Source organism: Trichogramma pretiosum, unplaced genomic scaffold (genome assembly GCF_000599845.2).
Source record: "Trichogramma pretiosum strain Unisexual culture from Peru unplaced genomic scaffold, Tpre_2.0 scaffold75, whole genome shotgun sequence".
Taxonomy (NCBI): Eukaryota; Metazoa; Arthropoda; class Insecta; order Hymenoptera; family Trichogrammatidae; genus Trichogramma; species Trichogramma pretiosum.
In genome coordinates, this window is record NW_019641613.1 from 408,203 (window position 1) to 422,489 (window position 14,287).

General features: G+C 40.6%; 1 protein-coding gene across 1 annotated transcript; it reads right to left on the minus strand.

Moving 5' to 3' along the window:
* Positions 1-1,847: 1,847 nt before the first annotated feature.
* LOC106653618 (ATP-binding cassette sub-family G member 4-like) lies at positions 1,848-10,056 on the minus strand. The gene is made up of 7 exons (XM_014373129.2): positions 8,856-10,056; positions 7,824-7,941; positions 6,789-6,972; positions 6,229-6,613; positions 4,896-5,366; positions 4,557-4,813; positions 1,848-3,662 (listed from the first exon to the last, which is right to left on the minus strand). Exons 1-7 carry the CDS (start codon positions 9,160-9,162, stop codon positions 3,312-3,314), a joined length of 2,073 nt encoding a protein of 690 aa, XP_014228615.2. The 5' UTR covers positions 9,163-10,056; the 3' UTR covers positions 1,848-3,311.
* Positions 10,057-14,287: the final 4,231 nt, after the last annotated feature.

Below are 14,287 nucleotides of genomic sequence, written 5' to 3' on the forward strand. Positions count from 1 at the left end.
AGGCCCAAAATATGGAACAAAATCGCATCGATCGCGAATAAAAAATTTCATCACTTTGGACGTTGATGAGTTTATATATAAGAATTATAATAACAACTTAAGAATTTAATTTTTTTTTTTTTTTTATTTAGAAATTTCTCACGTCTACTTACATCATGAAAAATACTTATCTTAAGCAAAATGTCAGAAAAATTATAAATCGTTAGTAATTTTACATTTTTTTACGTTTTATTCAATTTTACAATTTAACATGATAGTTTTAACTTATTCTTTTTCTTTTTCTTGAACAATTTTTTTCTTGTCCGGGTACACAGTCGTTTACTTCATTGGCAGGGACTGCTTGTTCTAGATCACTTTCTTTTGTCTGCTCACAGAAGCGCAACAAATCTTCGTCGCTCATGTGTCCCGCGATTATTCGACAGACAGTATACGGCAGTTTCAGTTGACAATGATCCGTCATGAACAGATCGGCGGCCAACAGTTCGAATTGTGGCCTCAACAGAACGTTTACTATCTGTTTTTTTATTATATCTTGAGTGAAGTTTTTTAAATCATTTAATGCTGGTAAACGATAATCTTTTATTTTGCTCAAAATGGATGAAGCTTTCCGATAACTCATTTGACAAATTTGCAACAGCGATACGTCTTTATTTACCATAATACCTTTCATTTTTTCAACTTCAGGTGCATTTTGAATGCCTATTCTTTCAGAAATAATATTGGCGATCTTCAACAATGACGAATCAACTGTTGATCTTGATTGTTCCCGTGTTTTGTGTAAGTAAGCCCGTGTTTTGTGTAAGTAATCGGCAGTTTCTCGATCCCGATAAAAATCAAATCCTCCATAAAGAGCCTGGGAAATCGCAGTGCGTCCTAAATCCAATTCACCATTGTTCTTGCGCGAAAACAAAATTTCGTTATCTAAACTTCGATATTCCACAAAAAACTTCAAAATTTTCAGTCGAGTGTCAACTTTCCAGTAAAATCCATTCGACGACAACAACCGAATCATCTCAGCGATGTAAAAAGTAATGGGATATTTTTTCAATTCAGATGATGTATAATCTGTGCTAAACGTAATATTCTCGCTCAAACTGTCCAGACTCGCGCCTCGTTCCAAGAGCGACTTTGTCAGCTCATAGTCCAAAAGCGACACCGCCAATTCCAGAGGTGTGAAACCTCGAGCATTTCGTGCCTCGATATTTGCTCCTTTAGCGACGAGTAAATCGACGATCTCCTCGACTGGTCTTCTCTTTTTCTCTTTCTTGTCGTCGTCTATATTGTCGGTACAGAACTCGGGACAGTCGCACACACGCAGTCGGGCCAACGCATGAAGCGGAGTCGACTCATCTTCTTTGTCCAGATGATTTGGTTCCGCTCCGTTTTCCAACAGGACTTTCACGACATCCGCTCGGCGGTACTTGCAGGCCATGTGCAGCGGCGAGCACGTGTAAGAGTCGACATTGATGTCCGCGCCTTGGCTTACGAATCGTTGCACCGCCTCGACATCGCCACTGAAGCTGGCTCCGTGTAAATAGGTGAATCCATGATCGTCGCAATGATTTTCCTCGGAATCTTTCAGAAAATAATCAATGAGGGACATAGCTTCTGGTTCATCATAGCTATGATATTTTTTCCATTTTATTTCGTTTTGATCAACGTGAAGAGGTCCCCTGAGGGGCAAGGGAGGCTTGTAGTTTTGTAAGTCCGTTTTGTATTTATACAAATAATGAACTGCAGACTTTCCGTCAATAAATATTTTATGAATATTTAACTCCATGTGCTCTTTCATAAATGTAAATACTTTAAAAAGCGCCTCGTCCAATGCCATTTTAAATAATAAAGATAAATTTTCACGTTTTATCATATTTTTTAATTCCTTTATATTTTCAAAATGCATTTGATTTACATCAAAATCGATACGACCACTTCTAAAAAAGCTCAATATGTAGTGTATGTGCTCGTTGAAATAAATATTTGGAAAACAATTTTGTGCCATGATAGATTTGGATTCTTCTACTGCACATGTGGTCGAAACTAATGACGCAACTGCACTTGAAACAGAACGCACTTGTATAGAATGATGCAATCAAATGATTAAAAACTTTTTTGAAAAATAAAATATGATTTTTCAATCGAGTGAAAACTTAATACGTGGTCGAAACTAATGACAAACCTACACTTGAGAAAGATAGACGAAGAGACGAAGATGTGAATAGCTTCACGAACTTATACAGACTGATGCTTGTAGCACATTTCTAATGATCGAGCATTTATTTTAGAAAGTAGATTCGATCGTCAATCTTTTGTATTTAGCGTATACAGGGGATCGATCTACTCGCTACGCGCACTCTGCGTAAACTCATGATTCCAGATATTTTTTTTAAAAGTCTTTCACGATAATGATCACTCGCCATATGGTCACTATACTAAAAGTGTAGAATGTAAAGAAATAACACGTCGACGAAACGTTTTCTTCTCTAGCCAGATATATAGAAATTAGGACGGGCCACGCATGCGTAGATTTAATTTTTGTTTTTGTGTACGCATGTACTACAGATCACTCGTTGCGCCCAGATTTTCAATTAACTTTTCATAATAAATTATCGTACGATACAATTTATCATAATCAAGGAACGGTAATTATCAGATGCAAGCTTTGAATTGGATTGGAATTGCTCGTAAAGACTCTTTTTTTTACTCTCGAACTCTTAGCTTCGATTGGCTTGTAACACGAGCGAGGAGAACAAAGCATGCGTCTGTTTACGCATCGGAGAGACAAAGATGAGTAATAGTTTCTCTCCAAAGCTTCCCAAAAGTATACATAGTTGTAGAAATTTACTTGGTACTTGAATTACATTATATTTATTATGTACACATATTTGATCTACAGTATAAATTAAATTATAATATTTATGCTAATCGTATTATTTAAAGGTCATGAATTTATACAAATTTATAAAAAAAAATGCTACATTTTTTTCCGTATCTCTTCGGGTCCATTTCTTGACTTATAACACAATTTAAATGCCTATTATGATTATGCGACGCGCCTCGAGCGACGACGTCTCGCAATTATAGTCTCATCATGGTACGTTACTACTTTCGTCGTTATTTACACATATGCCACTTGTATATTTAAACGTAACAACTATATAAAATCGCGAGTACAAAAAAATAAAGACAAATGCAAAACTTTTATCTCCGTATGGCCTCCCTCCCGCGCAATAACAATCATAAATTAACAATAATAATAAAAAAAAAACAACAACAACAACAACTTCCGCAAAACCAAAACAATCGATCCGGTATCATCTGTACATGCGCGTCTTCATCTTGACGCGCAGTATCACGTAGGAGAGGGTCTCCAGGGCGGCGTAGAGGCTGCACAGCACGATAAACGAGAACCAGTAGTCCGAGTTGGGCATGTCCAGGGTCTTCATCACCGTCTCGGGATAGATGAAGTAGCAGAAGTCGTCCGTGCAGTCCATCCTCGGGCGGCCGTAGCCGTAGACGGCTACCATCACCGCCTCGTAGCCGTACTTGAGGAACGAGCCGTGAAACAGCCAGTGCAGATACGGCTGGGCGTCGCTCATGTGCACGAAGAAGCCGCTGAATATCATGAACGGCAGGATGAAGAACGGCCCGAATATCACTGCGCTCTACAAGTGTGTGCGTGTGACAAAAAGAAAATGAGAAAGAGTAATGAAAGTGATTGGTGGAGAATAGTTTTATTTTTACTTCGCGTGGATGAAACTCGAATTCAGGTGAAAGCATTTGAATCAATGTGATTTTCTGAGTTAATTATATCCGATTAATTTCAATGTATTGAATTTAATTTTTTTCAATTCTCTACATTTCTCTGATGTAATACGTCAATAATATTGAATTTATACATTTGAATTCAATAATACTAATGAATCTAATAACAACACTATGTAATTCCAAAACTTGGCTTCAATATCAAGCAATATGTAGGTTTATTAATTAAACAATTACCGCGTTTAACTTATATATACAATTTTTTCACTTTGCCACTTGCATATTTACAGATAAAGCGTACTCGCCACCTAGCGGTGGTGGCTGCCTTTAATTTCGATCGAGTTTTCACACACTTTTTTACAATTGACGCAAAAACTTAATTAGAATTAAAACATTGTTTTTTAATCAAAATTATTATTTTTATCATTTTTTTGCATTAAGAATAATGTACGTAACGGCATTCTTATGGATTTTTCGTGCACAGTTTATGTTTTGAATAAAATTTAATATAAGCTACTTCATTATTAATGCCTTTAATTCTTCACTAATGTAGATTATGCTTATACTAAAAAATTACCGTAAATGACCTTCACTAAGGCAGATCGTCTTTTTAATATTATTTCATAAATTACACAATACGTCGATGAAAAGAAATAACTAGACTACGTTTTACATACGGGCCACTGCTTAAAAATGTGAAACGAACCTATTTTTTGTACGTCTGGCCCTTACCTATATCAGCTCTTTTAGAAATTGTAACTTGATAATGAGCCCGATCACTGCATTGTACATACCTTAACGTTGAGACTGGTACCGACGATCTGGCCGATGCACTGGGCCACGAGGCTCACGATCACGTACATCGTCACGAAGAGCGCCAGTCGAAACGCCTCGGGTATCTGGCCGCTGAGATAATAGACCACCAGGGCGTACATCGAGGCGGCCCCGATCTGCACCGGCAGATCGGCCAGACGATTGGCCAGATAAAACGAGCGCAGCTTGTACCAGCGATTGAAGTGCTCGCGGGTCAGGATCGGCAGCTCTTGCGGAACTTGAAGAAAGAGAGAGAGAGAATACGATGATAATAATAACCGATAACGACGATCGACGAAACAAAGTACGACGAGACTCACAGGTGATGAGGGACGTGTTGAAGGCACTGAACATGATGAACATCATGCTGAAGAAGAGCAGCGCGAAATTCTCCTTGGCGTACTTGGCGTCCTGGCCGATCTTGTAGAATATCAGACTGACCAGCAGGGCGACGCACAGGTGCATCGACAGCCTCGTGAAGGTGAGCACCCTGTGTCGCGACAGCGCCAGCGCGTTGCGACGCAGCAGTATGCAGAGCTGGCGCCAGCAGCCCGTCGCGTAGTAGGCCCGGCTGCGCCGATCGCAGTCGTAGAAGATCGGCGTGGCGGGCAGCGGTATTCGCGGGGCCAGATCGAGGCCCGAGGAGACGAGTCGCGCTGCGCAACCGTCTTGTGAAGTCAGCATATTGTGGCCGGTCGTGCGCTTGCGCCAGAAGCCGCTACGGCCGTTCTCCGTGGATCGGACGAGGTTCGGCAGATGATCGCCGTAGTCGCCGTTGATTATTTCCAGTACTGTCGAGAAAATATGAAAAAAGTACGTGTGTTAGAGAGAATGAGTTGACGAGAACTTTCATAGATCTTAGGTAAGATCTTACGTATGATTATCCTCAGTGACATAATTTTTACATAGGACTTGACGTTAGTCTTATCTATTATCTTGATCAAAAAAATAAAAGAAAATTAATTTTTTCCAACTGATAATTCTAGTTTAAGAAACTAGATTAATCCTGTTATAAGACTTAATCTGTTTCTTTTGTACATATTTTAGAATAAGATCCAAGGTAAGATTGCACATAAGTTCTTACTTAAATTCTTACGCAAGAAATAATTTACATATTTAGGGATTTAAGGAGGCTCTACACGTAATACAAAAGATCATCCAACAAGATAAAACTTATATCAATTGATTTGTTAGATCTTCAAAATGAGATTCCAAAAAAAACATGTGGTTGACGATCAAACTTTCGAGATAAACAAGTTTGAAAATGGCGATTTTAACACGGGCTCTTATGGGACGCGGTCTTTTATTGTTTATAACTAATTTAAAAGATCAACCATCATAATAAAAAGTATATTTTCTGTAAGAAAAAGTTCCAAGCTTTCGATTGATATGTTAAAAATTACCCCTTAACGAACTAACTAATGAGTAATTAAACAAAATGTGCGTAAAATCATTGATTTCGAATAGTGCGAGCGGTTACCTGCCTAATGCGAGAAAGAGACAGACAGATGCCTCGCTGTACTATTGTTATGATTGGTGTAGAGCCTGCTTAAGTAAGAACTTATGTAAGAACTTTTACTGTCGATAATAATACGTAAGATTTTCCATAAGATCAAGATTTCATGTAAGTTTAAGATTTAACGACGAACTCACGATAATCGGCCGGATTATGATAATTGGGACACTTCAAGCCGTTGCTCTTCAGAAAAGCCACGAGATTCTGCGTGCCACCCGCGTAGCAGCATCTGCCCTCGGCCAGCACGTACAGATGGTCGATCATGTCGAACAGCGTCGCCGAGGGCTGATGAATCGTGCAGACTATCGTGCGACCGTCGCGCGTCAACGACTTGAGCAGTCCCAGGCACTGTCGCGACGTCACGCTGTCCAGGCCCGAGGTCGGCTCGTCGAAGAACATGATGGGCGGATTGCTGATGAGCTCCAGGGCGATGGCCAGGCGCTTCTTCTGTCCGCCCGACAGTCGGCCCGACTGCGTGGATTTGTGTTCGTACAGGCCCATCTCCGTCAGAATCAAGTCTATCTGAAACGAGACAGTAATACGACGTGCACCGAAATTAGAACACGATCGCGCGATATTATCTCGAAGATCGAGATGATAACGAAAAATATAATTTCGTAGATCAAGTTCACGTTCTACATTTGAAGAGAGAGAGAAAAAAAAATAATAGACAATGACACACGATCGTGATAATTACCGCGCTCTTTCTCTCCGACTGGCTGGAGTCGAGCTTGAGATCGGCGGCCACGTGCATGATCTCCGAGACGGTGAGCAGCGGCTGCAGATTGTCGTCCTGCATGATGTAGGCCGAGGAGCGCCTGAACGCCGACAGGTCGCGGGTCAGGCCGTTCACCTGGATGCTGCCCGTCACGCCCGACGTCCTGAAGTACACAAAATAAGTCATATTTTTGTTGGATAACGACGTTGTTTTGTATCGTAACGAGGCGTCGCGTTCGATCGTTAGCTTCGCGATTTCACCGATAGATGGAGTATGGCAAATCCGCAAGTGGCAAAAAAAAGTTCAGATGGTATTAATACAAATCGCGGAGATCGCTTACTCGCCATACTGATGTACAGCAACAACAGACGCAATGCCGCATAAATCGAAGATTTGGTCTAAAAATAAACGATGATAGTTTGCCATCGCCGTTGCGAAATTTCAAAATTTAATGTTTAATCGTCGCGCACGATCGGCCTCTCTCGATTTCGGATTTTACGTCACACATAATACATATATATTTATTACACACACGCGTGGCGCATAACGATCGATAAATCGAGAACACCCCGCATTCTATTCCCCTAAGCTCTCATTTCCTCGCCTGGTTTTTTTTTGCATGCGTGTGACTCGATTTGATTTTTTGTTTGGCCGATTTATCGATATCGCTATCGAAAATATAATATCATTATATACCGATCCGAATCTCGACGCCTCGCTCGCTCTCTCTTTGTCATAATTAGATAAAACCCCGAGCTCGGGCGCGCGAGCGAGCGACACGACGGCAATTAAGCTACGATTTTTAAAACAATACATTTATATCCGATAACGATCGGTTGGCCGATCTATCGCCGATTATACAATTTTTGCGCGCGCGCCAAAATCTCTCTCGCTCTCTTTCCGCGTGTGCGTGACACGAGCGTCGTGCCGCCGCGCGAACGACATCGACGTGTATCTTTATTAAAAATTTTCTGCATTTCTCGATCGATTAATGTCATATACGACGATACTCACGTGAAACCGGCAAGTATGTCCATCAAGGTGGATTTGCCAGCTCCCGAGGGTCCCATGATGGCGACGAGCTCGCCCGGTCGAAAGTCTCCGCTGATGCTCGATAAGACTTCTTTTCTCCCTGTAAGACACAAGTAAGAGAGAAAAAAAGTAAGTAACGATACGCGACGATAAGATTGCCATTCAATTAATTAAGTCCGATCGCACACACACGCACACGCTTGGACGTGGGTATTGTGTCTTTCCGCGATTGCGGGATGTAATCGCCTCGAGAGTTTCGGGACGTGATTTTACATTCTTTTTTAACTGCGCATTCTTCTCTCTCTCTCTGTGTTTTTTTTACGAATATAATAAACTTTTTTAGTGTGAAATAAAAGAAAAAAAAGTAATAACTGCGCGCCGAGAAAAATGACTCGTTAACTTTTTCCTCGTATTTAACAAAGCTGAGTCAACACTTTTCCGTATATCGATCGGTTTTATATACAATATATTTTGAAATTCCCCAACCGATCGAGAAAGAGAAAAAAAGAGAGAAGAATACCACAGATCACGCTTACAACGTATGATTTTTCAACTGTTCTTCGTAACAATTATCGATATATTATTTGTTGCTAAAAAAGAATAAAAAATACCTCGAAGATGCAAGCGACCGATTACATAGAAAGGCCTGTGTGTACGTATTAAAAGATTTTTCGCCAACGCCGATAAATATATACTTCTGGCATTCTCGCTGTATTGTAACCGAGAGATAATATTTCCATAATACAAATAACAGATTTATATATGCATAAATTGTCATCTTGCAAAATCATTCCTTTTTTCTTTCTCTTTACGAAATAAATAAATAAATAAATGAACGAGCTTTAGAAAAACCGGACGGATCCTCGAATAGTTTTACCGTCCAAGTCGATTATCATTATTACCAACGCGACGAACGACAACAAAAAAAGGCTCATAATTCACGAAATGCGCGCAAAACTCGTTTTATTATTCGCGCGCGTGTGTATACATGTCCGGGATCCTTTGTCGCGTTACCTCTGGACAGCAGGCCGGTTCTGACGCTGTAGCTGAGATCGGCGAAGGTGAGATTCAGCTGATTCGTCCTCGTGGCGGTGAGCGGCGTGTCGATCGTGTCGTACGCGGCGATCGTCGACGTCGTCGTCATCGTCCCGTCGCTGCTGCTGCTGCTGCCGCTCGGTGTTATCGTTAATGATGGTTTGAGTATGCCGTTGGGGATGATTCGTCGTTGCTGCTCGTCGACGAGATCGACGCGGCTGAGATCGAGCCGGGGCAGCTCGGGCCTGTGGCCGTGATGGTAGCCGTTCGTCTTGACACTGGCCATTTCTCTTACTTTTATATCCTACGACTCGATTCTATAGTCTAATAATCCGGTCTATTTACAATTTCGTTTCAATTTTCTCCGCTACGGTAACTGTCTTTATCGTAGATCCGCATCGTTTTTTCTTTCTCAAATATCCCGCGCCGAGTTCGTCTATTCTCGATGTCTGTCTGCTTTGTATACTATACATATAATGCACTCTTCGCTCGACGCTTTGTTTGCTCGCGAGACTTCTGCTGCAACGTTAAACGCACACTATCCGACACTCGCACTCACGCACGACACACTGCTGCACCGAGTCAATACACGGACGCATCGGCGCACGAGTCAGCTGACGTCATATTATGCACACATGCACACACGAGAACTTGCACTTTGTGCGTATACGATACGTACGATGCACTCGCGCGCGACTATGATATACACTATATGGCTCTGCGGTTTTTTTCACAACAACGCTGCGGTTGTAATACGGTCAAGATGAATGAAGACAAAAAAAAAAGAATCTTTGTAAAGTAGTCGAGTGTAAAGAGGAAGGTGGAGCAGTGTAGGTATAAGAGGGAAAAACTCGTCATCGCCTCTCACTCGCGCGCATCGTGGAGATATATCCGTGAGCTTTTTTTCTCTCTCTCTCTCTTTATGTGTATATATCCTTTGTCTATGGCAAGGTTTCGCACTCTTACCGATTTTTATCTGTGTAATTGCCGATCTCTAGGGTTCGATATATGTACAAAACTATTATTTCAACACACGACTTGGCACACTGCTTAACGATTAAAACTTAAATTAATAAATGTTAAAGAAGCACCACCAACAGCACAGACACTGTATCGAAATCGACAGCAGCAGCTCCCGACCGCGTGTGCTTCGTGCGATCGAGCCGCGCGCGAGACACTGTCTTTTGTGATAGCCCAAGTGTTATAATATAAAAAGCTGCGCGGCGCGCGCACAGCACACACCACGCGAACCGATCTTTGCGCTCGCGCGCGTCTGTGTAAGTGTGTGTGAGTGAGTGAGTAAGTTATACGCGTGAACGTCGGAGTCGCAGCAGCAGCAGTAAGAGAGCATGTGTGAGCTGTGGCTGCTACCACACATACACACACACACGCACAGAAAACAGCAATCTAATACGCGAGAGAGAGTGCGAGCTGCGAGCGCCGCGCGGGAAACCCGTTATCTCTGTCTCTTTCCCTCTCGCAACGAGTCGTTGTGTGCATGTGTGTATAAATATATGTGCCTCTCTCTCTCTTTCTCTCTTGCTAAAAACCGAGGCTGGTATCTATATACACGCGCGCTTATAACGTTTTAAACGACTGCTGCTGCTATATACGAGAAAAGCAGCCACGCCGCAGGCCTTTTTAATAGAGCGAGTGTGTGTAATGCAGCATGTGCTCCAGAGAGAGAAAGAGAAGTGGGATGCTATGATTATGCATGTGTATACATATATACAGGTATGTATATATACAGCACTTAACAAATAGGTGCAGTATATACGGCGCAAACTATCGGTTAGAAATCGCTCGGGTGCAATTATTATTATACCATATATATACGTACCGATCTCCGCGCGGCCAATGCCACATATGCGCACATAGAGAGAGAGAGAGAGAGAGATCCAGTGCTGCAGCTGCCGATCGATCGATCGGGTAAATATTTTCGATAGATGTAAGTCAAGTTTGTTTTTAACAGCAAAACAACTTGCGACGTGACGTATATATTATTATAGTATATATAGAAGATCGATGTTACCATAGCTATGAGTAAATGAAAAAAAAAGTTTAACGATTATGACGCTTGACGAACGCGGATGTGAGTGAGTGAGAGAAAAGGCAGAGAGCTTCCTCCTATTTTTATGACATTAAGTGCACAGTATCTGCGTGCGATGAATTTTTGACGCGTGCTCGGACGCGATATCAATGAAAACACATAGATCATCCGGATGAAATTGAAAAATTTTATTTTCATATTTGCAAATCCTTAATTTTGCAGTAATGTAAACATGTGAAAAAATAAATCACATCTAGTTATCCAAAAAAAAAGAAAGAAGTGACGAAAATTCACTTTTATGAAAAAAAAAACAATTTTCCGAGCAATAAAATTCATATACCGATGAAGGTCTTACTTACATTAATGTACATTACAACGATTTTTTTTGTGCATCATGTAAATGGATCGACGTACAGATTTAAAAGGATTTTTTTTAAATCGAAATCAGACATTTCGGAGTATCCAAGGACTTTTTTCAGATTCAACTTTACTGCTTGAACGGCTTGAAATCCGTATATGATTATTCCATCCGGCGCCTATAATTACGATTTTGATTGCTCTTAAGAGAAAAAAAATTAAACATTGTAGCAGTCAGTAATGACTTTAATTACATGCAAATACAGAAGGATGCAAAATTTATTATTCAACGAGTAGCTCAGACTTGATTTTCTTTCCTTTCTTGAAACGGCCATCGATCAGTTCCTCATTTTTTTCGGATAAACGTCGTTTTTGTAGTTCACCGTCACCCCTACCAGACGTTTTGTAAAATCCATCCGGCTCGAAGCACTTCAAGTGGGGGCTTACCGATTTCCTCGATCGTCCACGAAAATGTTATGGAAACCGAAATTTGAAATTGCTAAATTGCTTGATCTCACCGTCCAGGTCGATCTTCAATGGGTACTTGACCCGGTGTAATTTGGAGCCGATGTTTTGAAGGGTGTCAGACAGAAATCCCTCCTCCCTCGGCAAGTTGTAGATGGCTCGTTTGGTTAATTTGACGTAATTTATATATTAGTTTTATTCATTTTTAAGATATTCAACTAATTTTCAATTTTATTCCATATAACTGTGAGATAAATATTACAGCCTATCGCTGAGCAAATATGTAGAATGCGTTTGTGTATGCCAAGCGATATTTGCGGGATGCTGATGATGTCGATGATGCACTCGAATATAGGGATCAATAAACATGTTTTAGAATTTTGTTCAGCAGGGATTGCGCACAACCGATTAATAACCGATCGGGTAAGTCGCGTTTTGTTGTTATTCACTTTCTTTCTCTTCCCCTCCCCCTCGATCAAACTAAACAAACGATTGTCGTTTGAAAAAAAAGTAATAAATGCTCATTATATTGTATGTACTTTAGACGCGCGCGACAATGAAGTAAGCTCCTAATCGCTGCATGATTAATCCAAGAGAGCAGAAAGAAAAAAAAACCACGAGGGAGAGAGAGACAGAGACACGCTTCGGGACTCTTAATCGAGCTAAAATTCACATCGATCAATCGAACCGATAAATCAACACACTTTCAATCGGATATAAGCGTAACACACGATAGGCCGAGCCTCGTGTGTGCGTGTGTGCCTTGTGAGGCGAAAAATAAAAATAGCACATCATGATCTCTAACGCCAAGTCCGTGACTCAATTCGATGTGACAATCTATACTTTGCGCGCGAGCTCGTTGTTAAGAGAGAGAGAGAAAAAAAGAAGTGTGATCTACGCGAACGCGATAATGACACACGTGATAATCGTTTGTGTCCCCGAGCGACAGAGACGGAGAAAGAAATGAGAAAAATACGAGAAAAAAAGAATGCGATTTTCTTGTTAAACTACAAAGAGAAAGAGAGATCGTCGCTGTTTTTTATTCTTTAACCCCGCACAATACACTCATAGGCCGATATCGCGAAAATGTGTATATATATAAGCGCAGCGATGAATAATTATCATTTGTTTTTCGAGCGCGCGTACTGTGTTGCACGATAAATAAGAGAGATAGAAATAAAATACAGCGGAGAAAGAGAAGTGACGAATTTTCGCTCTTAAAAATCATTACTCAGCTCTATTAGCGGCGACGCATCTGCAGACACGCATCCGCACGGGATGTACCGCGACGACGACGATGATGCACGACATCGTTTTTCCGCGCGCAGACGGACAATTTGTGCGGCGGCATTTTTAATATATAAACCGAGGCGCGACGCGTCTGACCGCTTATAACGACGACGTCGACGGGGGTCAGGTGAATTGATTTCATAAATCAGTCAATCAGTGGCCGGTGCGAGCTCGACGACGATAACGCGCGGTACGAAGAATTTAAAAAAAAAAACTGGAACTAATAGTCGTTCGAGTTTTTCGTTGACCGTTATTACACATTACGACGATGCGAGGCTATTTCTAAGGCGCAGGAAAAATCAAGGAAGAAAATCAATCGTTCGCAGTAGTTTTTCGATTTTTAAATAAATGATAATTTATTCAGAAAAGTAGTAACGTTATTAAGTATTCGTTCGCACCGAAGAGAAAAAGAAACCACAGAGAAACTAGAGACAGAAGAAGAGATTCATACGAAATACAACATCAGCGAATAAGAAAATTATTCGTTACAATTTTTCCTTTTTCGTCTACGCGTTCTCTTCTCGTGGCGAACGTTTTTCCTTTTTTTTTCTTCTAAATCATTAATGCGATCAACGCTCGGGGGGGAAAAAGTGATCGTTCTTGTGAATGTTTCTTTTTCTTTCATTCTCGATTGACCAATTTTTCATGTTTCGCTTTTATGTACATTATCTATATATTATTTATAAATATAGGCTTAGAAAAAAAACACTATAGAGAGAACGGAAAAAAGCTACATATATACGTTCGTGCCGCGCGCATTGCGCAAACGTAAGATCACTTAAAAAATATTTTCATTACGAGTGTTTTTCGTACGTTTCATGGGCATTGTAACATTCGTATACGTACATTTGCAGGAACATACATTACAAGTTGGACCAAGTACATAATTTTTCGCTTAACTTATATGATAAAAAAAGCTCTATGTCACGCGCAGCTCGACTTAACTTTTTACAAAGTGAAAAAGAAAGCAACAATTGAGATTCTTTTGGCTGTGATCGTGCATACAAGTACATAATATTATCGTCGCTTCTCGGTATGCACGTTTCCATACTAAAGCTCGTAAGTAATCGTTGAAGATCAATCATTAATTTTATTTATGTATGTATCGTTAACCTATAGGTAAAAAGCTCGTTTGATTTTGCGGATAACTTAAACAAATTAAAAATCCTCAATTATCCCTGTTATAAATTGTCTATATGTACAATGTAAAACTTAAGTCGCTAAACACAAGGTATTTCAACGCAACAAT

Bases quoted from the DNA above. Each gene is read 5' to 3' on its own strand.
- LOC106653618 (XM_014373129.2), bottom strand. From the start codon at position 9,162: ATGGCCAGTGTCAAGACGAACGGCTACCATCACGGCCACAGGCCCGAG. The intron at 7,942-8,855 runs GTAACGCGACAA...TGTGTCTTACAG, and splicing joins AACCGGCCTGCTGTCCAGAG to GGAGAAAAGAAGTCTTATCG. The intron at 6,614-6,788 runs GTAATTATCACG...GTCTCGTTTCAG, and splicing joins AGTCGGAGAGAAAGAGCGCG to ATAGACTTGATTCTGACGGA.